This window comes from Molossus molossus, unplaced genomic scaffold, assembly GCF_014108415.1.
Source record: "Molossus molossus isolate mMolMol1 unplaced genomic scaffold, mMolMol1.p scaffold_m16_p_2, whole genome shotgun sequence".
Taxonomy (NCBI): domain Eukaryota; kingdom Metazoa; phylum Chordata; class Mammalia; order Chiroptera; family Molossidae; genus Molossus; species Molossus molossus.
Window position 1 is genome coordinate 104,277,723 of NW_023425355.1, and position 27,254 is coordinate 104,304,976.

At 49.9% G+C, this 27,254-nt stretch overlaps 1 protein-coding gene across 1 annotated transcript; it reads left to right on the plus strand.

Moving 5' to 3' along the window:
• The first annotated feature begins 1,430 nt into the window (after nucleotides 1-1,430).
• Nucleotides 1,431-27,096, plus strand: CACNA1F (calcium voltage-gated channel subunit alpha1 F). Its single transcript, XM_036270251.1, is given in 48 exon segments — nucleotides 1,431-1,482; nucleotides 2,916-3,165; nucleotides 4,316-4,421; nucleotides 4,627-4,766; nucleotides 5,022-5,164; nucleotides 5,276-5,428; nucleotides 6,032-6,228; nucleotides 6,339-6,442; nucleotides 7,417-7,607; nucleotides 7,854-7,946; nucleotides 8,050-8,143; nucleotides 8,315-8,341; nucleotides 8,458-8,618; nucleotides 9,371-9,596; nucleotides 10,481-10,688; nucleotides 10,781-10,901; nucleotides 11,016-11,097; nucleotides 11,989-12,034; nucleotides 12,222-12,291; nucleotides 12,736-12,892; nucleotides 13,066-13,195; nucleotides 13,654-13,713; nucleotides 13,858-13,964; nucleotides 14,047-14,134; nucleotides 14,549-14,656; nucleotides 14,743-14,795; nucleotides 15,927-16,073; nucleotides 16,798-16,999; nucleotides 17,097-17,255; nucleotides 18,829-18,939; nucleotides 19,174-19,257; nucleotides 20,084-20,104; nucleotides 20,311-20,439; nucleotides 20,771-20,836; nucleotides 21,096-21,187; nucleotides 21,588-21,747; nucleotides 21,986-22,113; nucleotides 22,414-22,510; nucleotides 22,701-22,803; nucleotides 23,052-23,153; nucleotides 23,332-23,462; nucleotides 23,709-23,843; nucleotides 24,072-24,241; nucleotides 25,171-25,293; nucleotides 25,392-25,519; nucleotides 25,638-25,750; nucleotides 26,333-26,530; nucleotides 26,802-27,096. Coding segments are annotated over 48 exon segments (5,970 nt in total). The 5' UTR covers nucleotides 1,431-1,457; the 3' UTR covers nucleotides 27,033-27,096.
• Nucleotides 27,097-27,254: the final 158 nt, after the last annotated feature.

The window sequence follows — 27,254 nt, forward strand, 5'->3', positions numbered from 1 at the left end:
AGGCATCCACTGGGGGTCTTGGAATGTACCCCCATGGATAAGAGGAGGGGAGACTACTGTACCTGCTTCCTAGGATTAAAACAGAATTAATTCATGTAAAGCACAGTTGTACTATGTGCCTGACGCATAATAAAGTAAGAAAAGAGTGTGCAAGTTGTAGTTACTAAGTAACCATGAATTCAATAAATGCTTTAATATGTTATACATATGTATTCAATCCAAAGAATGATTACACAGCAAACATCTATATAACCATTAAAAAGACCAGCCTGGCCCTAGCCGGTTTGGCTCAGCAGTTAGAGCGTCAGTCCGTGGACCAAAGAGTCTCGGGTTCGATTCTGGTCAAGGGCACGTACTTCAGTTGTGGTTCCTCCCCAGCTCTGGTCGGGGTCATGCAGGAGGCAACCAGTCCATGTGTCCCTCTCACGTCGATGTTTCTCTCTCTCTCCCTCTCTCTCCCTTCCACTCTATCTGAAGATAAATAGAAAAATATCCTCGGGTGAGGATTAAAAAAAAAAGACTATCCTGTCTCCACTGCTCAGTAGTGCCATGTATGTCATAAATCATGGGTACATATCTGTGGGTCTCAGGTTTGGACCTTTATTCTGTTTTTAATTACTGTAGCTTTATTATTATTTTTTTATTATTGATTTTAAAGAGAGGAAGGGAGAGGGAGAGAGAAACATCGATGAGAGAGAACATCGATTGGCTGCCTCCTGCATGTGCACCACTGGGGATTTGGCCCACAACCTGGGCATGTGCCCTGACCAGGAATCAAACGAGCGACCTCTTGGTGCATGGGTCAATGCACAACCACTGAGCCACACCAGCCAAGCTAATTACTGTAGTTTTATAACAAGCTTTGATATCTGTTATAGTAAGTCCTCCCGTCTTGTTCTTTTTCAAAGGATTTTGGCTTTTCTAGGTCCTTTGTAATATCAATATAAGTTTTAGAATCATTTTGTCAAATTACATGGATAAAAACTTGTGAGACTTTGTTTGGGACTGCATTAAATCTTTAGATGATTTTGGAAAGAATTGACATCTTCACAGTTTTGACTATTTCAATTGGTTGATTTAATATATCTGTCCATTTATTTTGGTCCCCTTTAATCACTTGATGATATTTGATCTTTTTTTTTTTTTTGCATGGAGATCTTGCACATATATTATGTTAGATCTATTTCTATGTACTTCAAATTTCAGATATTGTTGGGGGGAATATCATTTTTCTTATTTTAGTTTCTGACTGGTGCTGGCATGTATTTTGTAAAAATATTTTTTTTTAGTCAGTGCCTTTTCTGTTGCCAGGCTCTGGCCCACAAATGTCCCATCTTCATCCCTGCTCACCCTCCCATCCCACCCTGTTATGGGCCCGCCCTGTGACCTTAATCCCTCCAAAGCTGGAGGAAGAGAGGGGGGCTGTTTGCAGATGGCTCTTCAACCTCGAAAGGAGGATGTCGGCATCTGAAGGAGGGAAAGGTGAGAGCAGCCTTCCACCCCTGCAGACCCTTTGAGTAAGCCTGGGCCCTGCTCTACCCCTGGCCCCCCTGACTCACCCGCTGCCCACCGGGACCCCACCCCTGGAGAGCCACCAGTGACTAGAATCACCCTGTTTCCATCCCATTCAACCCCAAACACAGCCTTACCTCCAACTAAGCCATGACGCTCAGCCTGACCCAGACACTGCTCCCTATGGCCTCCCTTCCCCATCCACAGCCATAGTTTCCGTCTGAAACCCAACCCCAATCCTGGCCCTGACCCCTATCCTAGTGCCCACCCATCTCCAACTCCAAAGCCAGCCCCAAGCTTACTCCTAACACAAACCTTACCAACCAGAGGGTAAACCTCTGTTAGAGTCCAAACTCCAACACAGATACAGACCTTACCATGAGCTCTAAAGTCACCTAACCTCAATCCCAACCCCTGAATTTCAATACTGTTAGTCAGTGGTTCTCTGATTTTCCAGAAAGAGTGCAGATCCATTTTTAAGGACAAAAAAATTAAAAAGGGACAACACACACTTAATGGTGGTAGTAAGTTGTGAGGACTTGCAGTCAGAGCCTACCTGGGTTTGACTCCCAATTCAGCCACTTCATCAAATCAACCTCTCTTTTTTGCATCAATTTCCTCACCTGCAAAATGGGAATAATACTATGTGCCAGACAGTCTTCTGAATGTTGAACTAATTAAATCCTCACAACAACCTTATAATATAGGTTCTCTTGTTATGATCCCATTATACAGATAAGGAAATTGAGGCTCAGAGGTGTTATGTAACTTGCTCAAGGCCACACACAGCTATTAAGTGATAAAGTCAGGATGTAAACTCAGACAGCTTCTTTCCTCCCAAGCTGGGACTCTTAACCATGTCAATCAATTAATGCCTCTCAGAGGCTGATACAGGCCAAGGGAATTGGGAATGGCCTTACTGAAAATCCCAATGCAAAACTCAGATCCCATCCAAATTTAACCTCAGCCCCAATCTTGATCCTAATTCTGATCCCAGCTCATTCAAATACCCAGTCCTAATCCTAAATCATAACTCAAGCACATTCCACTCCCACCCATATTTAAACCCAACCCAAAAATCCACCACTTGAATTTAACCCTAAATCTGCCTCTAGCTATAAACTTATTGGTACCCCACACCAATTTAAACTCTACCCCCAGTCTAACAGCAAAGCCCACTTCACTTAAAAATGTAATCTCACCCTTACTCCCCTATAAACTCCCACTCTATCCCCAATCAATTCCAAAACCAACTCTTACCCTTTGATCCTTAACTCAGGTATCCCTAACTTTTTCTCATTTTACATGCTCCTTTCTCCTTCCCTCAGAGGGATGGGATCAGGTAGAAGGCAGTCCTGATTGCCCCAATATCCTGTCCCTCCTGACTCAATTTCTCCACATAGATATCACCCCAGAGCCCAGTCCAGCCAATGGAGCAGGCCTTGGTCCTGAATGGGGGCTGTGCCCCGGGCCCCCAGAATCAGGGGGTGAAATCAGCGGGGCACTGGGTCCGGGGACTCCTAAGCGAAGGACTCAGCACAGTAAGCACAAGACAGTGGCAATGGCTAGTGCCCAGCGGTCACCCCGGGCACTCTTTTGCCTCACCCTGGGCAATCCTCTTCGGCGGTCCTGCATCAGCATCGTGGAATGGAAGCATCCTGGAAGGCCAGGGGCAGGCCTTAGGGGTGAGGGTCACCAGGGTACCAAGAGTCAAGGATTGGGTCAGGGCTAGCATGTGTTGTAAGGTGTCAGCGAGATAACCAGAGACACACAGCCGAATTGTAAAGGAGCACTTTATTACACGGGCGGGCTGGGGGGGGCTCTCCCCAAATTCACAGCAACCTGCCTTCTTTGTTGCCCGCTTTTAAAAGCACACACTACAGAAAAAAAAAACAACAACACTATATTCTTTTGGTGCTGCTTTTGGCACCGTTAAGGGGGGCTGATACAGAGAAGGGGGAGAGAGGAGCTTGTTAGAGGTTAGGGCAGCCATTAATCTCTTTTTTCTCATGGTTCCTGAGTTTCCCAAGGCCACCCTTTATCTTTATAGTTTTTTTTGGGTTTCTCAAGACCCTTATGTTTACAAGAAAGAGTCTGCCAGGGTGTGTACGTGCAGTAACTGAGGGTCAGAATGGAGTTATTACACATGGAGGAGGGCTAAGATCACCAGGGATCAAGGGTCAAGTACTAGCTTCAAGGTGAAGTTGAGAAAAGTGAAGGTCAGTCACCAGGGGCGTCAAGAGTCAAAGACTAAATCACAGCAAGAATTGAAGATGGCTAAATTTTTTTTTTATTGACTTATTTTTGTTACAGATATTTCTCCTTTTTTCCCCATTGACACCCTCCTCCCGATCCCACCCCCCACCCCACCCCCACCCCCACCAGCATTGTTGTCTATGTCCATGGTTACGAATACATGCATATAAATTCTGTGGTTTATCTCTTCCCTCCCCCCACTCCCTCTTCTGAGGTTTGTCAGTCTGTACCCTAGTTCTATGTCTCTGGGTCTATTTTGTTCATCAGTTTGTTTTGTTCATTATATTCCACAAATAAGTGACAGCATGTGATATTTGTCTTTTTCTGATTGGCTTGTTTCGCTTAGGATAAAACTCTCCAGGTCCCTCCATGAAGATGGCTAAATTTTCCAGGGAGTTCAGAGTCAAGGCCTTAGTCAGGGCAGGGGCTGGGAATGTCAGGGCTGGTCACCTTGGGGTCAAGGGTGAGCACTGGGTAGGGAGGGCCCCAAGGGAATGTGGGGGTTCTGAGGCTGCTTTGTCTGGGTCCTTGACTGTATCCACCTGAGGCCCTTCGACATCCTCATCTTGCTGACCATCTTTGCCAACTGCGTGGCTCTGGGGGTCTACATTCCCTTCCCAGAAGATGACTCCAACACTGCCAACCACAACCTGGTGAGGTTTGCTCCACCCACAGTCAGATAATACCCCAGTAGAACCACACCTCAAGCCTTCCAAACAGGCCTCGCCACTCTCCAATCCAGATGACTCACCCCTGCTCAGTCCCACCCTCTATCCTGACTACCCCCTCACCCCCTGCACCCCAGCCCTTGTCAGTTCCCAACCCAAATAACTCCCGGATCTCCTGCTCCGCCCCCAGGAGCAGGTGGAGTACGTATTTCTAGTGATTTTCACCGTGGAGACCGTGCTCAAGATCGTGGCCTACGGGCTGGTGCTGCATCCTAGCGCCTACATCCGCAATGGCTGGAACCTACTCGATTTCATCATCGTTGTGGTCGGGTGCGCGTCTGTGGGCACACTCCTACCCTAGCTCAACTTCCCACCCCAAGCCCGCTGAATTCGGGGCTCAGGGAAGCGACAGCTTTGGATTGCTCCCTTTTGGCAGCCAGAATCAGGAATATTAACATTTTAAGCCTATTTGCATTTCCGGTACAGAGACTTGTGCTTTCCTGAGGAGAGGGGAGGGATGGGAGGGGGTGCCAAAGCCTGACCCCCCCCCCCAAACAGCCGCCTCATACCTTGCTCCTCCATCAGGTTGTTCAGCGTGCTTCTGGAGCAGGGCCCTGGACGGCCTGGGGACGCTCCGCACACCGGGGGAAAGCCAGGGGGCTTCGATGTGAAGGCATTGCGGGCATTTAGAGTGTTGCGGCCTCTGAGGCTGGTGTCTGGGGTCCCGAGTGAGTGTAACGCGCCCCCCCCCCCCCCGGGTTGGAGGGAAAGGAGGGGAGCGGCAGGAGGAGCACTAAACAGACCCTGCCCCTACTTCATCTGGCCCTCGCTCCCCGCAGGCCTGCACATAGTGCTCAATTCCATCATGAAGGCGCTGGTGCCGCTGTTGCACATCGCTCTGCTCGTGCTCTTCGTCATCATTATTTATGCCATCATCGGGCTCGAGCTGTTCCTCGGACGCATGCACAGAACGTGTTACTTCCTGGGATCTGGTCAGCCAGCCTACCCATCCAGGGACAGGACACGCCCCCTCTACTGGCTCCTAGGCCCGACCCTGTTCTCAAGGAAACCTAAATTCACAAGACTGCGCCCCCAGGCTCAGGCTCCACCTCTGATAAACAAGCCCTATCAGTCTACTCAAGACTCCGCCCTCTATCCCAGACTACAACCGCCCCCTCGCTGATACCTCCACCCTATCACAAGACTCCACCCTCTAGCCAAGGCCCAGCCCAGCATTTAAGACTCCATCCTCCAGGACTAGTCCCTAAGTTCAGGTCTTTCATCTGGACCCTAACCCCACCCTCTTTTTAAGAGACCCTCCAAAATGCACAAAACTCCGCCCCCAGGCTGATACCCCACTCTTATTTACAAAATTCTTCCCCAAGATTTACTGTCCCACTCCCAGATGCTTGTGGTTGGGACTCAGCTTCCCAGTGGTTCAGCGTCCTGACCTGGTAGAGTCGGGGTCTAAGGGTTGTCTTGGATTTAGAAAAATCTAGGACCCTGAGTTGAATTTCCCAGGTGGGCGGAGGTACAGGGTGGCAGCTAATGCACGTGGGCGTGGTTCAGAGCCCAGAGCACCCATTTTTTCGCAGACGTGGAAGCAGAGGAGGACCCATCGCCCTGTGCATCTTCTGGTTCTGGGCGTGTGTGCACGCTGAACCAGACCGAGTGCCGCGGGCGCTGGGCAGGGCCCAACGGAGGCATCACTAACTTCGACAACTTCTTCTTCGCCATGCTGACTGTCTTCCAGTGTGTCACCATGGAAGGATGGACCGACGTGCTCTACTGGGTGAGGTGGAAGGCGGGCACACAGTTCAGAGGCTGTACCTGCCTTTTCTCCTTGAGCTCAGGCAGGAATGTCTAGATACCCTGAGGGATGCATGTCCTCTCTCTCCTCAGATGCAGGATGCCATGGGGTATGAGCTGCCCTGGGTGTATTTTGTGAGTCTCGTCATCTTTGGGTCCTTCTTCGTCCTCAACCTTGTACTTGGCGTCCTGAGTGGGTGAGAAACCTAAACACTCCCTTCATCCTGCCCCTCAGCCTCTGTCTCTTTTGTTGTTGCTCCTGGAAAACTCCTAGGCAACCTTCAAAACCCATCTGAAATACTCCATTCATTCAGTCAACATTGAGCATTTACTGGGTGCAAAGACAAAAATTCCTGCCATCCTGGATATTACAATGGGGGGGGGGGGGGCAGACTGTAGCAACACACAATAAATAACATATATGTAGTGTTTTAATGTGCTTTTATTGATTTTTTTAGAGAGAGAGGAAGGGAGAGAGAGATAAAAACAATGATGTGAGAGAGAAACGTCAATCCCCTACTGGGAATCAAGCCCGCAACCAGGTCACGTGCCCCAACCGGGAATCCAACCGGGACCTCTCAGTCCATGGGATGACTCTCAATCCACTGAGCCACACCAGCCGGGCTATATGTAGTGTTTTATATGGAATATGTGATATGGAAAGAAAGGAAGGATGCAAATAGGAATGGGAAGGCTTCTGGCCAAGTTGGCAGAATAGGGAGGAAAAAAAGCCTGCATATCAATTTTTATTAAATCTACAGTATATTTTGGATTTATATCACATTTGTAAAAAATGCATTAATTTTAACAATTAATTACATTAATTGAGCTTATGCCTTTTTTTAGTATGTATTACTGTGGATAATAAAGGCATGTTTGCAATGCCAAAAAAAAAAAGGAATATATCTTGCAGTTATAAATAGGGACAGTCAGGACAGGCCTCCTTGAGAAGGTATTGTCTGAGTAAAAATGTGAAAGAGATGAGGTAATAAGCCATGTAGCTATCTGAGGAAAGATGTCCTAAGCAAAGAGAACAGACAGTGCAAAGTCTCCAAAGCAGGAATGTGCTTGGCATATTCAAAGAACAGCAAGGAGGACAGTGTGGCTGGAATGGGGAAGGCAGGGGGGCCAGGGTGGTTCCTCCACCTCACCCTCTATCCTCAACCCTCAGGGAGTTCTCCAAGGAGAGGGAGAAGGCAAAAGCACGAGGGGACTTCCAGAAGCTTCGGGAGAAGCAGCAGTTGGAGGAGGACCTGCGGGGCTACCTGGACTGGATCACGCAGGCAGAGGAGCTGGATATCGAAGACCCCTCAGCTGATGACAACTTTGGTTCTGTGGCTGAAGAGGGCAGGGCTGGCCACCGTAGGCAACCCCAATCTGGCCCATTTCCTGCTCCATGCAGGCATCAGATGTGGGCTGCCCTCCTGAAACCCAGTCCCCACCTGCAGCACCTCTTAGCCCAGCCCTCAGTTGTGGCCTAGGAAACAGAACCCAAACCCAGATCCAGATCCCCCTCTCAACTGTACCCAGAACAGATTCCAAATACCCCCCCAAAACACACACCTCACCTCGGGCCATGCTCCCCAACTGTCCTCGCTATCTCCGCAGGGCCACACCTGGCAGAGCTGACCAGTAGGAGACGTGGACATCTGCGCTGGTTCAGCCACTCCACGCGCTCCACACACTCCACCAGCAGCCATGGTGTGGGATCCTTCCTGGTTGGGGAAGAGGGGCAGAAGGGGTAGACAGAGGAGAAAGTCAAGGGGTCTTCATGTGCTGACCTCTGTTCCTACCCTGCTCACAGCCAGCTTGCCAGCCAGTGACACGGGTTCAATGGCAGAGACTCCAGGCGATGAGGAAGAGGAGGAGGGGGCGCTGGCCAGTTGTACACACTGCCTGTGAGGGCCCCAAGCCCTTGACCCCTGACTCAGCCCAGAACCCAGTCCAGACCCTGACCTCAGTGCTTACTTTAGCTTTCAACCTTGACCTCAGCCCCTGACTTCTGACCCTAGCCACTGATTGCCCCTCAACCCCTTATGACACGCACCTCTTATCTCCCCCTTTTGCAGAAACAAGATCATGAAAACCAGGGTCTGGTAAGTTGGGCGAGTTATGTGACTCCTGGACTCCATGACATTGTGATCCCCACCTGAGTGCCCCAGGGCAGCCTGAGGTAGGTGATCTCAGCCAGTGGATTCTCCTTTCCTCCCAGCCGCCGCCTCCGTCGAGCCAACAGGGGCTTTCGGGCATGCTGCCGGCGAGCTGTGAAGTCCAACGCCTGTTACTGGGCGGTGCTGCTGCTCGTCTTCCTCAACACCCTGACCATCGCCTCAGAGCACCACGGGCAGCCCATATGGCTCACCCAGACCCAGGGTGTGCCCCCCTAGCCTGCCTGCCCTCTCCCCCAGCCTCCAATTCCCTCCACCCCAGAAACTCCAATTCAGGATCCCTCAGGTGCCTCAGACTCCCCAAACACTGCCTCCCATGCTAGTAAATACAGAAACCTTAGCCTGTCCCATTCCACCTTGTAGCTTACACTTACGTAGCTCTTTGTGTGTGTGTCAAGCTCTATTCTCAGTGCTTTACATGTAGAAACTCAATTTCTCTTCACCACAACTTTATGAGAATTAAGCACTAAGGCACAGAGTACTGAGTACCAAGGCACTGAAGAGTTAAGTGACTAATCCCAGGACTCAGCTAGCGAGTGGCAACTTTAGTGCTTAGAACATTGCCTGGCCCACACAAAGCTAACACCATAAGTGGTAGCTCTTACTAGTTTTCATTTTTATCTCAACTCCAACCTTAATACTGAGCACACTTCTAACCCCAACCTTCAAACCAGTCCCAATCCTAACTAAAACCCAGACTCTAACTCTACCCTTGAATTGGAGCTTTTCTGGACTCATAGAAGCTGATGGAGACCCCACCCAAGTCTGCCTCTCACCCCAGCTCCAAGCCCTTCAAAACCTCAACCACTCTGACCTACAAACTCATCCCAATCCTTAACCCTAATCCCACCCTCAGCCAGTGCCTGGCTGGATACCAGCTACCCCAGATCACTCCATGGCCCTACCTCCCCACATGTCACCACGGAAACTGATCAGCTTTCCCCCCTTTTCCCACAGAGTATTCCAACAAAGTGTTGCTCTGTCTATTCACGGTGGAGATGCTTCTCAAGTTGTATGGTCTGGGCCCCTCCGCCTATGTTTCCTCCTTCTTCAACCGCTTTGACTGCTTTGTGGTCTGTGGGGGCATCCTGGAGACCACACTGGTGGAGATGGGTGCCATGCAGTCCCTGGGCATCTCGGTGCTACGATGTGTGCGCCTTCTCAGAATCTTTAAGGTCACTAGGTGTGTGTGTGTAGGGGGGAAAACTGATGCCCCAAACACAGTGCCAACAGTCTCTACCCGAGCTCCAATGATAACTGTATCTATATCACCATTTAATTTGTAAATATCCATTGAGTGCCTACTATGTGCCAGGCACCTTTCCAGGCCCTAGGGAAACACCAAAATCAAAGCAGACACAAGGTCCTGCCTTCATGGAGACTCAGTTCAGTGGGGAGGGTGTCCACTCCATTTCCATTTGCTTCCTCAACCTCAACCCTGTCTCTGAACTCAACCCCACACTCATGCACAACCAAAACCCCATTTTCAACATCCAACTATAACACCATCTCTAACCCAACCCACAACCACTCATCATCTACAAGCCCATTTACAACCCAACACCCAACCCCAACCCCATTTACAGCCTCATGACTAACTCACAGCCTCATCTCCATCACTAACCACAACCTCCACATTCCTAACTCCTAATCATCAGCCTGCCTCCAACAACACCCTGTTCCCAGCCCCAGCCCCAATCTTATCCTCATCCTCTCTTCTTTCCCAACCCTCAACCCCAGCCTTATCCCCAAGTTGGTCATCTACAACTCCAAATATACCCCAATCCCTAACCTCAACCTCAACCTCAGCTGCAGTTTCTAACCCCAATCCCAGTCATGATCCCAACCTGAAATTCAATTCTACCTCCATTAATTTTCATTTACCCTCCATCCTAACCTCATCTTCCATTACCCCCCTAACACTTAACCTCAATCTCAACCTTCCCCTCACTTATTCTCACCTCACCTCAGCTCCAAAGTCACTTCTAACCCAGCCCACCCCAGTGCATCCCAAGCTGAAGCCCTGTCCTGGACATATCAACCCTGCCCCCTCCATCTCTGCTGCAGGCATTGGGCATCTCTGAGCAATTTGGTGGCATCCCTGCTCAATTCAATGAAATCCATCGCATCCTTGCTGCTTCTCCTCTTCCTCTTTATCATCATCTTCTCCCTGCTTGGCATGCAGTTGTTTGGGGGCAAGTTCAACTTCGACCAGACCCACACCAAGCGAAGCACCTTCGACACCTTCCCCCAGGCCCTCCTCACTGTCTTTCAGGTGGGGCTTGGAGACCATGGGATGGGTGGGTCAGGGGCGCCTTGGGATGCAATGAGCATCCCAAGAACTTCACGGTGAATTCCCAACCCCAGATCCTGACAGGTGAGGACTGGAACGTGGTCATGTATGATGGTATCATGGCTTATGGCGGCCCCTTCTTCCCAGGGATGCTGGTGTGCATCTATTTCATCATTCTCTTCATCTGTGGCAACTGTATCCTCAGAGCCTTGGGGGGTCTGGATGGTGGCAGGGTGGGGTGGATAGGGGGACCTGGGTTGTCCACAGGCAGGCGGCTTCTTCATCCTTTGCAGCCTGAGCTCACCCCAGACATCCTGTTGAATGTGTTCCTTGCCATTGCTGTGGACAACCTAGCCAGCGGAGATGCAGGCACTGCCAAGGACAAGGGCAGGTGATGTCTGGCTCCAGCGCCAAGAAAGTCTCTCCCTGGATCCCTTCCTGGGAACCCACACACACATCCCACACCACCAGAGCTGAATTGGTCACCCTGGCAATCCCACCCCCATAGCCAATCTGCCAGTCCTCATTCATTCAGCATGCATTTATTGAGCACCTACTTTGTGCTAGGCCCTGTTATAGATGCTGAGGAGACAGCAGGAGTCAAGGTATACAGAATCCTCTCCTTCAGGGAGCTGACATTCGAATTGGGGAAAGCAAGCAAAACACAAATAAATGAGTATATAATATATTTTATATGTTAATAATGTGTGGCAAAAAAAGAGAAAGTGAAATAAAAGAATAGAGAGAAATAGAGATTGCTATTTTGGTTAGGGTAGTCAAGGAAGTTCTCTATGTGAAGGTGACAATGGAACAGAGAGCTGAATAAAGTGAGGGAGTGAGCCTTGCAAATATCAGGGAGAAGAATGTTCAAGTCAAGGGGACAGCAAATGCAAAGGTCCTGAGGTAATGATATTCTTAGCACATTCAATAAAACACTAGTGATACCAGTGAAATGGAATGAGCAAAGGGGAGAGTGGTTGGAGATGAGCTCAAATGGGGAAATAGTGAGGCCAGACTAAGGCCACAGTGAAGACTTTTTTGTTGTTGTTCTGAGTGAGTGGGAGCCATTGAGGAGTGTGATCAGAGGAAGGATGTTCCAGACATAGGATTTAACAGGATTCTTCTGGCTACTGTGAGAACAGACTGTGGGGACAAGGGCGGAAGCAGGAAAGTTCTGTGGGGTCTAAGAAAGGTCTGTTCTGACTGCAGTGTTCCCCCTCAGCCTCACCCATCTGCTGTGATCCTTAGCAATCACCACCATCACTCCCATTTCCTCACACAGAGAGAAGAGCACTGAAGGGAAACCCCCACAGGAGAATGGAGCATTGGTGAGTTAGAAACCTGGGCACTGTCTACACCTCATTACTACCACCAGTATTTGTCTATGTGTTTGTGTTTTTAACCCCCAACCTCTGCCTATTCAATCCTTCATTATTGCATCCCTTCTGTGCCTCCCCTATGTCCATCTCCTGATGTCTCTCTTACCATCGATGACCCCCATCTTCCTATCCCCAGGTGCCTGGTGGGGAGAATGAGAAAGAGGAGGGTGCAAAGAATGAAGGAGCAGGCAAGTGACCAGGGCCAGGTGGAGGAGGTGTGGGACCCTAGGGACAGCACCCAGGCAGAGCTCTTGAACTCTGAGATGCTCCTGTCTAGAGGGCAGCTGTTTCCAAGATCATCTTGAAAATAATGGGCTTTGTGTGTGGCCATCAACATTTAGGACATTGAGATTCAAGAAGATTTACAATGTTTTGTTTTACTACAGAACTTCTCAGAACCTTTATTTTATAATAGTGTGTATATGATTGTGAATGTGGCGGTGTTCATTCAACACACTTTTACTGAGCTTTCACTGTGTCCCAGGCACTGTTCTTCTTAGTGCTGAGGACACAACAGTGAACAAAACAAAAATTCCTTCTCTGAGGAGCTGACATTCTAGCAAAGAGATAGGAAGAATTGTGACAAGCACTGTTCTAGGTATTTTACATTTTCTCAATTAATTATTTCTCTTTTGATCTTCTGGTGCCAGGCTTGGAGGAAGAAGAGGAGGAGGAGGAGGAAGAAGAAGAGGAGGAGGAGGAAGGGGGTGCAGGGCGTGTAGAGCTCCTACAGGAAGTTGTACCCAAGGAGAAGGTGGTGCCCATTCCTGAGGGCAGTGCCTTCTTCTGCCTCAGCCAAACCAACCCGTGAGTGCTGGGGTGAGGGTGGGGCAAGAGGAGCTGGGGCAGGTGGAGGGCCAGGGAGTAGCCAAGGCTCTCGCAGGAGGGGTGCACAGCTTGATACAAGGGCCTGAGCTGCATCCTTCGGGCCTTTTCAATCAACTCTGGGTTCTAACCATGGCCCACTCCCCATTCACCAGACTGAGGAAGGCTTGCCACACCCTCATCCACCATCATGTCTTCACCAATCTTATCCTGGTATTCATCATCCTCAGCAGTGTGTCCTTGGCCGCTGAGGACCCCATCCGAGCCCACTCCTTCCGCAACCACGTGAGCCTTTGGGGGGCACTCCCAGGAATGTCCTACTGGGCACAAGCTGGGCCAGGATGGAGACAGGGAGAAAACTCCTATCTAGGCAGAAAGAGAGGGGCAAGAGTGGCGGCCTTTACTGTGTGTACAGCACACTTGTGGAAGATCCGGGAGGGAGATCAGTATATTCAGCTGAAGAGGAAGCTGTGCTCAGAGAGGTTGAACAGGCTGAGGGCACCCATGCAGCTGGGTAGAGGCAGAGAAGCCCAAATTTGAACTCTAGTCTTTCTGAAGGCCAAGCCTTTTGCCTTGTAGAGAAGTTCTTGATGATCATGAGAGAGAGAGAAGGAAGGAGGAAGGGAGAGACAGCAATGCTTACATAGAGAAGTAAACGTGCGTGTGCACATGCACACACATATACACACCTAGGATACCCCTCATGCATGACTCAGTGACTCCCCATCTTTCTCATTCCCCAGATTCTGGGGTACTTCGATTATGCCTTCACTTCCATTTTTACTGTGGAGATTCTACTAAAGGTAGCTAATGGGCCCCCAATCACACCCCAGTTGCCCCAACTCATTCCCCACCCACCCCTGCAGCCCACCTCCCCTGTTTCCATTCCCTCCTACCCTTTCTATCCCCAAATATTGGGTCTAGCTTGATTACCTCTTGCCCCCCAGATGACAGTGTTCGGGGCCTTCCTGCACCGAGGCTCCTTCTGCCGTAGTTGGTTCAATCTGTTGGATCTGCTGGTGGTCAGTGTGTCCCTCATCTCTTTTGGCATCCAGTAAGTGACCCTTCACCCCCCCTACTCCTCCCAGAGCTGAGGCCAGGCCCTAACCAGGGCCTGAGGACTGCCCCCTCCCCAGCTCCAGCGCCATCTCGGTAGTAAAGATCCTGCGAGTACTCCGAGTACTTCGGCCTTTACGAGCAATCAACCGGGCCAAGGGACTCAAGGTAACTCCACCCCACCCAAACCCACAGGATCCAGGACCTGCCCAGCCCCTGGGGCCAGAATCACTGATCAGATTGACTATTTGCACTGATACATGACCACATGTAACCACTCATGCCTGACCACTGGCCATGTGGCCTGACCCATGCTCCTTAACTAATGGCCACATTTTTCTGATCTGAGTCCCTGGCATGTGGCCACATATCCCTACCTAGCAAACACTTATTCCTGTTTGGTGCCCACATGTCCCTGGCCTACATCACTGACCTTTGACCATGTGTTCCTGACCACACATCTCTAACCCACAACCACATGTCTCTGACCCAAGTCCCTAAGCTTCATTCATGCCCAGAATCCATGCCCCATGGCTGCTGTAGCCTGCAGTGTCCATTAGTTGTATTTGTGGGTACCTGCAGCACGTGGTGCAGTGTGTGTTCGTGGCCATCCGGACCATCGGGAATATCATGATTGTAACCACACTCCTGCAATTCATGTTTGCCTGCATTGGTGTGCAGCTCTTCAAGGTGGGAAGAAACACTGGAGGGAAGCCCAGGCATGGGTCAAGGTGGGGGTGAAGGGTTCACCTGCTTGTCAAATATCTTTCCTACAGGGGAAATTCTACAGTTGCACTGATGAGGCCAAACATACTCCCCAAGAATGCAAGTGAGTAGCCGAGACCCTACCCTCATGGGTCCCAGAACCCCTCCCAACGGCCACAGAGGCCCCTAAAGCTCACCAAGGCCCCTGAGACCCCTAGAGCTTCCTCCCAAGAACTTCAGAGACACCCCAGATTTTATTGAGGCCTCCAAGACTCCCAGAACTTCCCAAGGCTCCAAGATTATACCACCAGAACTCTCCCAAGCACTGCAAAAGCCCTCAGATTTCACTAAACCCTAAGAGACCACCCCCAATACCTCCCCCAAATCCCTCTTTACATCCCCCAGAATTACCAACATTCCACTCTGGACCTCCCAGCTATCCCCAAACACTGCCCCCAAGCACCACCCAATCTTCACCTTCCATCTTGAGACTCCTGTAGAGGGTAGTGGTTAAAAGCATGGGCTTTGAAGTCAATCATTCCTGGTTCAAATCCACCTGTGAGACTTTTCTTAAGCTTGTAAGTTCTTACATTTCTTAACCTTGTTGAGTCCCATTTTCCTTAACTGAAGAAGGGTGATTAAAAAATATATGTGACTCACAAGATTTTTTTGTGAGGAGTAAATGACTTACTACACGGAGAGTGTACTACAATGTAAAGTTACTATGTATAAAGCCTAGCACCATGCCTGGCATAGACTTAGTGCTGATCAAATTGGCTATTATTTTTATTACTTTTTTCTGGGTGGCAATGATAATGGTGATGAGACCTAACATATAGGGATGGGCAAAAGTAAGTTTACAGTTGTAATACAAATAAACAATACAATAATAAATAATAATATAAAAATAAACTCTTTCACATATTCAAAACTATAAACCTACTTTTGCCTATCCCTGTATGTGGTGCCAACTATGCGCCACATACTATTCTCAACTATTCTCATTGATTGATGTAATTAATCTTTGTGACAAGCCAGTAAATATATTCTGTTATTATTCTTATTTCATGGATGGGGAAAATTGAAGCACAGAGAGGTTAAATGCCCGAGGTCACCCAGCCAGTAAATGGAGGGGCAGGATTTGAACCCGGGCTACCCAGCTCCACCACAATGCCCTGCTGCCTCCATGCTGGAGTCTCCTTTCCACAGCTCCCCACCCCTCCTTACCCACCCAGACTGTCTGCTACATCCACAGGGGCTCCTTCCTGGTCTATCCTGATGGAGATGTGTCACGGCCCCTGGTCCGGGAGCGGCTCTGGGTCAACAGCGATTTCAACTTTGACAATGTCCTTTCAGCTATGATGGCTCTGTTCACTGTCTCCACCTTTGAAGGCTGGCCTGCGTGAGGGGCAGGGCCCCAGGGATGGGCAGGGAACAGGGAAGGAGTCTCTAGGAGACTGGCTTGGAATCTGCTGAAGGATGGGTGGGAGGGTATCCTGGAATATGATAGCGGTCTCTTGAGACTGGATAGGGATTTCTGGGGATTGGTGGGCATATTAGAAGATGGGGTGGGGGTCTCCCAGCAGCTGACTGAGGTGCTTTGGAGACCTGGGTGGGTGAGGTCTCCAGGAATTAGGTAGAGGTCTCTGAGGGACTAGATAAAAGTAGGATTTATGGGGGAACAGGTAGATGCCTGGGGAGACTGGTTAGAGGTCTCAGAGGAGATGGAGTGGGGGGTTCAGGGGTTTCCAGAGAGCTGAGCAAGTCTTTGGGGTAGTATAGTAGTTGGATGTCTCTAGGGGGGATGGAGTAGGGAATTCAAATTGATGAGATGGGATTTAGAGAACTTTGGAAGTTGGTGGAGGAGTTCTGGGTAACTGCATGGGGATATCCAAATGGATGGAAAAGGGATTTGGGATCTATGGCAGCTTAAGGGATTTGGGGGACTTGGAGGGCCTGGTGGAGGCCTCTTAGGGTATGTATGGAGGTCTCCAGTGATTAGGTAAAGGAATTTAGGGGTCTTTGGGGTTCCAAGCAGGAGATTCTAGGGTGTCTGTGATAAGTAGTCTGGGGGAAGGTCTGAGGAGCCTGGGATATCCCCTCACCTGCCTCCACTGGCTCTCTAGGCTGCTATACAAGGCCATCGATGCACATGCTGAGGACCAGGGCCCCATTTATAATTACCATGTAGAGATCTCAGTGTTCTTCATTGTCTATATCATCATCATTGCATTCTTCATGATGAATATCTTTGTGGGCTTCGTCATCATCACCTTTCGTGCCCAGGGCGAGCAGGAATACCAAAACTGTGAGCTGGACAAGAACCAGGTGACCTCTGACCCCTGATCCATGACCACCAACTCCCCACATACACCTTCTTGTCTCGGGACTCCACTGCTCACTCTTTCCCTGCACCCATATGCAGCGCCAGTGTGTGGAGTACGCCCTCAAGGCCCAGCCTCTCCGCCGCTACATCCCCAAGAACCCGCATCAGTATCATGTGTGGGCCACTGTGAACTCTGCTGCCTTTGAGTACCTCATGTTCCTGCTCATCCTGCTCAACACGGTTGCACTAGCCATGCAGGTCTGAGCTCCCCACCCTGACCCCTGCCAGACACCCTATTCTGTCCATGCAATCCCTTGGGAACCATTAGGAATGCTTTAGGCTGCAAGTAACAAAACCCCCAATCGACAGACTTAAGCTATAAAGATATTTGCCACATTTCTTCAAATATAAGGCCAATAATTGTAAGTTGCATCCTGACTTCAGAAATCTAAACATATGAAAAACAAATGGCAGATGGCAATTATAAGTTGCCATTGATTGTGAAGCACAACCCAATTTTAGAAATTCTAAAATGTGAAAAGATGTGCATGCTAGAGTCAATGAAATATGGTAGTTACCCCACATAACAAGAAGTGTAGAGGTAGGCTGTTTGCTCGTTGCTCATCAAAGACCCAGGCTCTATCTTTTTTTTTCTTTTTTCCTCACCCGAGGATATTTTTCCATTTTTTTGTACAGATAGAGTGGGAGGGAGAGAGAGGAAGGGAGAGAGACAGAGAAACATCGACGTGAAGGGACACATCGAGTGGCTGCCACCCGCACGACCAACCAGGGCCGGGGACAAACTGCAACCGAAGTACGTGCCCTTAGCGGGAACCGGACCCGGGTCTCTCCGGACCGCAGGCCGACGCTCTAACCGCTGAGCCAAACTGGCCAGGGCCCAGGCTCTATCTTTCTGCTCCACAATTCTTAGTGAGTTGGCTTTCATTCTCATGATTGTCGCTTCATGGTCACAAAATGGCTGCCACAGCTCCAAGCATGAGCAATACATTCAGGGCAAGAAAAAAGAGGAAAGGTTGCACCAGGGATTCTCCTCATTTGAGGCTTTTATTGGGTAGCAAAAATATTTTTCACAGCAGCAGATTTATGTTTCTGTCTCAGTCAGAACTAGCTGCAAGGGAAGCTACAAAATTAAGAGCTGGACTTTCCATAAAAAAGAATAAAATCTTACCATTTGCTACAACACAGATGAACCTAGAGGGCATTATGCTAAGTGAAATAAGTCAGATAAAGAAAGACAAATACCACATGATTTCATTTATATGTGGAATCTAAAGAACAAAATAAATAAACAAACAAAACAGAAACAGGCTCATTAATACAGAGAAGAAACTGATAGTTGCCAGATGGGAGGGGAGTTGGGGGCTAGATGAAAGCATTAAGAAGTGCAAATTGATAATTATAAAATAATCACAGGAATGTAAAGTACAGCATAGGGAATATAGTCAATGATATTGTAATAACTATGCATGGTGCCAGGTGGGTACTAAACTTATTGAGGGGATCACTTTGTAAATTATATAAATGTCTAGCCAATCGATGTTTCTCACATCAATGTTTCTATCTCTCCCTTCCTCTCTCTCGAAAAAAAATCAATAAAATAATATTTAATGTCAACTGTAACTGACATATTAAAAAAAGAGTTGGTCTCCCCCAATATACATAATGGGAGGCAGATATTGTGAGGGGTTAGGCCAACCCATAGTGCTAGCACATCCCCAGATTCCCCTTGCTCCTAGCCAGAGAACATTTGGTTAGGGGTGGGAGGATCTCTGCTTCAGGCACTGTCCCTACACCTGATTTTCTCCTCCAGCACTATGAGCAGACTGCTCCCTTCAACTATGCCATGGACATCCTCAACATGGTCTTCACTGGCCTCTTTACTGTTGAGATGGTACTCAAAATCATCGCCTTCAAACCTAAGGTGTGCCCTGGCCCTAGACCCACCTGAAGTGTGTGAATTCCTTGGGGTGGAGCTCATTGCAGGGCTCTCAAGGGGGCAGCAACCAGAGATTCATGAGAGTCAGAGGGATCCAGATGCAAGTCCATCATATGATTTAAACTGGGCCCTGTCTCCCCAATTTCCCCACCATATTGGCCCCCTACCCTAGCTTCCTAGATCTTAGAAGACAAGTCTCCACTTTCCTCCTGCTTACAGCATTACTTTGCCGATGCCTGGAACACATTTGATGCTCTTATTGTAGTGGGCAGTGTAGTGGACATTGCTGTCACTGAAGTCAACGTGAGTACTGGCCTCTCCACTCTCCCCCTACTGACCTTTCCTCACCTCAACCCCAGGGCTTTTTATCAAATGGGTAGGTGGCTCACATTCCCATCCGCCTCACTCATGGAGATTCAGTGCTCCTCATTCTAGCTCTACCCTTTCTGAGTCCCTGTTAGGTTCAGCTAAAGTCCTCCTGCACCAGCTCCCTCATTTCATTTGCAGCCTATCCTCTGGCTCCACCATCACCTAACATGACTCTGTTATTTCTATTATTTCCTTCATTGCTTCTAAAAACCCCTCCATTGGCTCCATCATCGCCACCAACTCCTGCTTCGGCTCCATCATCTCTTCTAATTCCTTCGTTGACTGCATTTCCTCGACCGACTCCATCGTCTCCAACACTGGATCTTTCACCTCTCTGTCATTACCACTGACTGCACCATTGGCTCCATAATCTCCTCCATTGGGTTTTATATGGTTGTATAACCTCAACTGACAATGCTGCTGGTTCCATATCCATCACTGGTTTCTCCACTGGGTCCCCCATGGGTTCTTTCATCTCCACCATCTCCATAAAACAACTGGCTCCATCATTTCCTCCACTGGCTCCAATATCTCTCCTCCATAATCTCCTGTACCCTCTCCTCTCCATCCACCCTCATTACTAGTTTTTCCCACAACCATCTTGGTCCACTACCACATAACCTTCCCCATTGTCCCTTGCATAATGACCATACCATCCATTATCCCCTATAATTTTTCAATCATTTCTCCCTTTGTTCATTTGCCCCTGTAATCACATCATCTCTTCTATCATCTCTGTTGTGGCCATATCTCCCTCCAGAATGGTGGCCATCTTGGCGAGGTAGCCCCCCATCATTAACAGGGATTCTGCTTCTTTTCACACCAACCTTCCCTTCCTTTTTTCCCGAACAATCCTTAGAAATGCTCCCTGACCACCCTGGGGCCTGACTTATGATGGATTTAGGGGCTGGGAGGGCCAAAGCATGAGGCAGGGAGGTGGCTGGGGCAAATGTGAGCTGAGCATACCCACCACACCCTCAACCCCAGAGCTCTGAGGACAGTTCCCGCATTTCCATCACCTTCTTTCGCCTCTTCCGAGTCATGCGACTGGTCAAGCTTCTCAGTAAGGGTGAAGGGATTCGCACATTGCTCTGGACATTCATCAAGTCCTTCCAGGTAATGCCTTATCACTTTGGCCACCCCTTGCCCCCACCTCACACCTCTCAGGAACCATATTTCCTAGTGTGCTACACCCACCTGCAACTTACCATTTCCAGTTTTCTCTCTTTTCTAGGTTCTCAATTCCCAACATGCCTTGGCCTCACTAAACTTACTCTACTGTATTTAATACTGTGTTCACATTTGGGATATACTGGTAGTCATGACATAGGCACTTGGAGGATAGACCACATCTCTCAGCAGGCCCAGACTTGAGGGAGCAGTGCATTCTGATGATTATAGTTCTCTGCCTGGACCTAAGTATCTATCCTCCTCTCCACCCCCATAGGCCTTGCCCTATGTTGCTCTTCTCATCGCAATGATATTCTTCATTTATGCAGTCATTGGGATGCAGGTGAGTTGGGACCCTAGGAAGCATCCTTCAGGCACTTCTATGCTGAGGGGGATTGGATAAAAAGAGCCTGAAAGTGGTGTTGGTGGGTGGAAAGACACACTGGATGACCCTGAGTCAGTCTACATGCCTGTGAAATGGGATCAGCAGTACCTGCTTGTCAAGGTTGTAAGGATTCTTTGGATATTAGCAGTTGCAAAATGGGTGGTGACCTGTGGGGGCATGGGTTCACCCCTTTGACACAGCCCCTGTGTGCCCACAGATGTTTGGCAAGGTGGCTCTTCAGGATGGCACACAGATCAACCGAAACAACAATTTTCAGACTTTTCCACAGGCTGTGCTGCTTCTGTTCAGGTGACATCTAACCCTCTCCCTGCCATCTTGGTCCCCATCATGCCCTTGTGGGCCCCAGATTATTTGAACTGTGGAAATAACAGGGCAGCACGGGGTTCCATATTGCCTGGAACCTCTTCTGGCTGTCAGTTGAGTCTTTGAGAATGTTCTAGCCTCAGTCCTCCTTTTTTCTGGCTGTAAGATGTATCTCCTTCTTAGGCCTCAGTGTCCCATCTGTAAAATGTAAACATGACCGTCATAAACATGGTATGCCAGATTTTTAAATGTAGAAATGCCATTTGTGCCAGATGTAGCCCCTGGCAGGAAGTGGGTCTTCTCCTAACCTCTCCAGTCCCCATAATGCCACTTGCCATGATTTCATAGTCTTACCTCCAGGATGACACTCCCATGTTATCCCCAGGTGTGCCACTGGTGAAGCATGGCAGGAGATAATGCTTGCCACCCTTCCCGGGAATCGATGTGACCCTGAGTCTGACTTTGGCCCTGGCGAGGAGTTTACCTGTGGTAGCAATTTTGCCATCGCCTATTTTATCAGCTTCTTCATGCTATGTGCTTTCCTGGTGAGGACCATTTTCCCATAACCACCACCACTGCCAAAGGGGCTGGCCCTGAAGGGTCTGGGGATGTCAAATAAGGTGGGGAGCCCAGATCTTCAGAGTAGGTGAAAGGCCTGGCCTGCTAACAATATCAGTTCAGAGATGTGTGACCCAGTGACCACATAAGCTTACTTCAGCCTCCCACTAACCCCCTACACCCTGCTCTGCCCTTCACCTAACCTCCCTGCTCACTGGCCCACAGATTATAAACCTCTTTGTGGCTGTGATCATGGACAACTTTGATTATTTAACCAGAGATTGGTCCATCCTGGGCCCCCATCACCTCGATGAATTCAAGAGGATCTGGTCTGAATATGACCCTGGGGCCAAGTATGCCCTCTAACCCCATACCTGGTATCCCAAGGAACAGTGCACTACCCCACACAGTCTCCCAGCCCCAGAACCTCTGGCCGACTCCTCCCATTACCCAGTCAGTACATGTCCCAAGGTCCCCACCGCCCCTGTCTTCTACCCCCCCACCACCAATGACTGCCACTCAGTTCTGCCCTGGCAGGCCCTGGGGTGTTGGTTGGGGGGAGAGGTAGTAATAATCTGGTGGGGCCTTGAGAAAGGGCGAAAGGGGGTATGTCCAATCCAGTGGTGTCTCCCACCCACCCCCACCTGCCCAAGGGGCCACATCAAGCACCTGGATGTGGTTGCCCTGCTGAGACGCATCCAGCCACCACTGGGATTTGGGAAGCTGTGCCCACACCGAGTGGCCTGCAAGGTCTGTGTACCTGCCCACCCCCATCCTGCCTCTGAAAGAGCTGTCCACCATCTGGCACGGGTGGGCAGAAACTTGGCCCTGGGCGAGGAGGGATGTCTGGTTGCATCATTAAAGATTTCTACCCCTGGGCATTCAGGCCTGTGTCTCAGGCATTTGCCCAAAGTGGGTTTCATGTCCCTGGTGTGCACAGAGACTTGTGGCAATGAACATGCCCCTCAACTCAGATGGGACGGTGACATTCAACGCCACACTCTTTGCCCTGGTTCGGACATCCCTGAAGATCAAGACAGAAGGTGCGTGTGGGGGGAGGGGAGAGGGGGGAGGTAGGCGGGTCCCTGGAGAAGCTGCAGGGAGCAAACTGGAGTGATGGGCCCCACTCCTAGCTCTGAACCTCAAAATGGGTGACTGGCTTCTCCAGGACCATGTCCCCACCTGTCTAATAGGGGTGGTGTGTGACTGCAGTAGAAGCTTGTGAAGCCCCTCCAATAGTGAGGGAGTGGCTGTGAAGGGCTCTTCCTATTGGCTCATGCCCCTGGTGCAGGGAACCTGGAGCAAGCCAATCAGGAGCTGCGGATTGTCATCAAAAAGATCTGGAAGCGGATGAAACAGAAGCTGCTAGATGAGGTCATCCCCCCTGCTGATGGTGAGCTATCCTCACCCCATTTCTGGAGCTGGTCTCTGAATGTCAGGCGATTGCTCACCACCACAAAACCAGCACTGCTGAGGGGTGGGGGGAGGGTCAATGGGCAATCCATGCTGTGGGAAGGGTGGGAAGAATAGAGGATCCCTATGTGACCTTGCCTCCTCTCCCTTGCCCTCAGAGGAAGAGGTCACCGTGGGCAAATTCTATGCCACATTTCTGATCCAGGACTATTTCCGCAAATTCCGGCGGAGGAAAGAAAAGGGGCTACTAGGGACTGAGGCACCCCCAAGCACCTCCTCTGCCCTTCAGGTCTTCAGAGTGGAGTCTGGGTGGGTGGGGGTATGTGGGACCACTGTGGTAGAGGCTGACTGCCCTCTTGATCTCATGGAGCCCATGTCACAGATGAGAAAACTGAGGCCCCAAGACCCACAGAGGGTCAGGGGTGGCTGAGGGTGCTCCTTCCCCCACCCCACACTCCTGAATGGAAAACAGACTCAATGAGAGGGGAGTTTGGACCCTGAGCTGTCCTGCTTCCCTATTTTTCCACCCTCACAGGCTGGTCTGAGGAGCCTACAGGACTTGGTTCCTGAGATCCGGCAAGCCCTCACTTGTGACACAGATGAGGAGGAGGAGGAAGAGGGGCAGGAGAGAGAGGGGGAGGAAGATGAGAAGGACCCAGAAACATACCAAGTGAGGACAAAGTACCCCCTCAATCCCGAGTGACTTCCACACTACCTCTAAGGAGAAGCCCTCCCACCCCCAACCCCCGCCCTCTTGCTGTAGACAAATGTTTACATCTGCTGTTGGAAGGCAAGACCCAGATTCAGCCCAGTCACTGGGGAACTCATTGGAGACACACTATATGATCAAGTGACAGCTATAACATGGATGTAACACTCAGTCCTGTGACTCCCACAGGCCCCCATGGGCTCCCAGCCCCCGTCTCGTAGGAGCTCCGTGATTTCTGTGTCTCTGCCTTCTGGGGACAAACTTCCAGATTCAACCTCCCTTGGGCACAGTGATGACAATGCAGGGGCTCACAACTCCAGACAGTCCAGTGTGCCCCAGGTTGAATCCCACACCCACAGGTATGGCCAGGAGTCTGGGGAAGATTGTGAGGGAAGGCAGGAACTAGCCACAGTATGGGGATAACTCAGGGAGCATAAGAGTAAGGCCTTGTAATGGAAATTTGGGAAAGATTGGAAGAATTCAAGGGCTCAGGTGGGAATAAAGGGTAATAAGAGATTCAGAGAAAGGCAATGCAAAGGTTTGATGCAAAAAGCACATGATGTGGAACTAAATGGGTTTAAGTTGAAATCCTGAATCTGCCATTTGCTAAGCGACCTTGCGCTAGTCACTTAGTTTTAATGGTCCTCAGTTTCCTCACCTGTGAAAGTGGAATAGCACCTTACTTCATGAGGATAATGGAAGAATAAAATGAGGTCATGCCTAGCTTTTATATCCCAACACACTCCCAATTCTTATGTTGAAGTTGTCTCTTTAACAGGTCAGCTTCAATTTTTTTTTTTTTTAATGTTGAATCTTTCCAATGAGAAAAAAAAAATCTCTCTTTTTTTTTTTTTATCCTCATCTGAGGACATTTTTCCATTTTTTGTACAGACAGAGTGGGAGGGAGAGAGAGGAAGAGAGAGAGAGGGAAACATCGATGTGAAAGGGACACATCGAGTGGCTGCCACCCGCACGACCAACCAGGGCCGGGGACAAACTGCAACCGAGGTACGCGCCCTTAGCGGGAACCGAACCCGGGTCTCTCCGGACCGCAGGTGGACGCTCTAACCGCTGAGCCAAACCGGCCAGGGCAAAAAAAATCTCTTAAAAGAAAATCTATGTTCACTTTAAAATGACAGGTTAATTTTGTTATGTATTTTCCCCCAATTAAAAAAAAATAGAAGCCTGGTGTTTCTGCAAGGGAGAGGGCATAGCATGAGAAAGAACCAGGGGCCCAGGGCCACATATTTGGGCATCTGATCTGCCTAACTTGGCTCACTTTCCCCAGGAGAAATTCTGGGGCTCTCATGTTCACCATTCCAGAAGAAGGAAGTTTTCAGCCCAAGGGAACTGAACGGCCAAAGAAACAGTATGAAGAAGAGGAAGTCCCGGGCCAGTACTCTAACCACAAGTAGGATGAGCCCGTGTATGGGAGGACAGGACTGATGGCACCCCATTACCTATGCCCAAGCCTGAGCTCACCCCCAGCCCTCCCTCTTTCCCATTCAGGCTCTTCTACTTAGATGAGCAGGCAGGGACTGCCCCTCACCCCATCCTTTTGCCACTTCACAAACCCCAGAGATACGTGGATGGGCACCATGCACCACGGCGCCGTCTGCTGCCCCCGACACCTGCAGGTGAAAGCATGCATGGGTCCTGGGGGCTCCCCAAGGGCTAGCAGGGCAGAGGGCTGGGGAAGCACTGACATTCTTCTTTGCTCCCTGCTCCGGCACCCCCTACCCCCCTCACCCCCAGGTCAGAAGCCCTCCTTCACCATCCAGTGTCTGCGGCGCCAAGGAAGTTGTGAAGATTTACCCATCCCAGGCACCTATCATCGTGGCCGCAACTCAGGGCCCAATAGGGCACAGGTGAGGTGGGGTGGGTTAGATTAGGTTGAATTTATCAGACACACTACATGTCAGGACCTTCTGAAGAACCAGGCACATATGAACTCACTCATTCCTCACTGTGCCTGTGAGGTGGGTACTGTTATTAGGCCCGGTTTACAGACAAGGAAACTGAGGCCCAGAAAAGCTTACCCAAGATCACACAGTAAGTGGCAGAGCTGAGATTTAAACTCAGATTTTCTGCCCGACCCGTGTGACTCAGTGGTTGAGCATCGACCCATGCACTAAGAGGTTGCCAGTTCGATTCCCAGTCAGAGTATATGCCCAGGTTGTGGGTCAGATCCCCAGTGGGAGGCATGCAGGAGGCAGCAAATCGATGTTCTCTCTCATCGATGTTTCTATCTCTCTCTCCATCTCTCTTCCTCTGTCTCTAAAATCAATAAAGAAAAAACAAATAAACTCAGATATTCTACGCTCTTAAATAAACTCGAGTCTAAATTACACACATTCAGTTTGACTCCAGTTGTGTTTGGGGGGTAAGAGGTAGGCACAGAAATGAGTCCTATACCCTCATGCTCCACCCATCAATCACTGTCCCTCCAGGGTTCCTGGGCAACGCCTCCTCAGCGTGGCCGGCTCCTGTATGCCCCACTGTTACTGGTGGAGGAGGGTGCAGCAGGGGATAGATACGTCAGCAAATCCAGCAGTCCACTTTGCACCTTCACCTGTCTGCACATGCCTGGAACCCACTCAAACCCCAGCCATGGCAAGAAGGGCAGTGCTGACAGCCTGGTGGAAGCTGTGAGTCCAGAGGGGTGTGGGCAAGAGGGATTGGAGAGAAGAGAGGGGAGCTTGGGAAGGAGGGGAAAAGGGTCCCCAGTCTCTGTGCTGTGCATGTAGCTCTCCCTTTGTTCTGTAACTTCTGCTCAGCATGATGTGTGTGCCACTGTCACCCACTGACTTCCCTGCACACCCTCGTGGGTATATCACTTATCCACACTGACCTCTCTGTGCATGCCACTTCGACTCCATACTGTGCCCTCTGTCAACTCTGATCCTATCTGTGCTCCAGGTGCTCATCTCTGAGGGCCTGGGCCTCTTTGCCCAAGACCCACGCTTCGTGGCGCTGGCCAAGCAGGAGATTGCGGATGCCTGTCGCCTGACACTGGACGAGATGGACAGTGCTGCCAGTGACCTGCTGGCACAGGGAACCAACTCACTTTATAGTGATGAGGAGTCCATCCTCTCCCACTTTGATGAGGAGGATCTGGGAGATGAGATGGCCTGTGTCCATGCCCTCTGATTCCCCACCCCTACCCCTCTGCTCAATAAACCTCCTGCCCTCCCTTCCCCAGAGAGAGACAGGCATGGACCACACTCTTGGAGTTTGATGTTTTTGCCTAAGGCTGCCCGGCAGCCCCCATCCATCCATCCATCCCTGGTTCAGCACTGAGCCGCTGCCCACACACGGGTATTTCCGGAAACCAGGACAGCCAGGTCTGATTATTCAGCGTCAGTGAAGGAG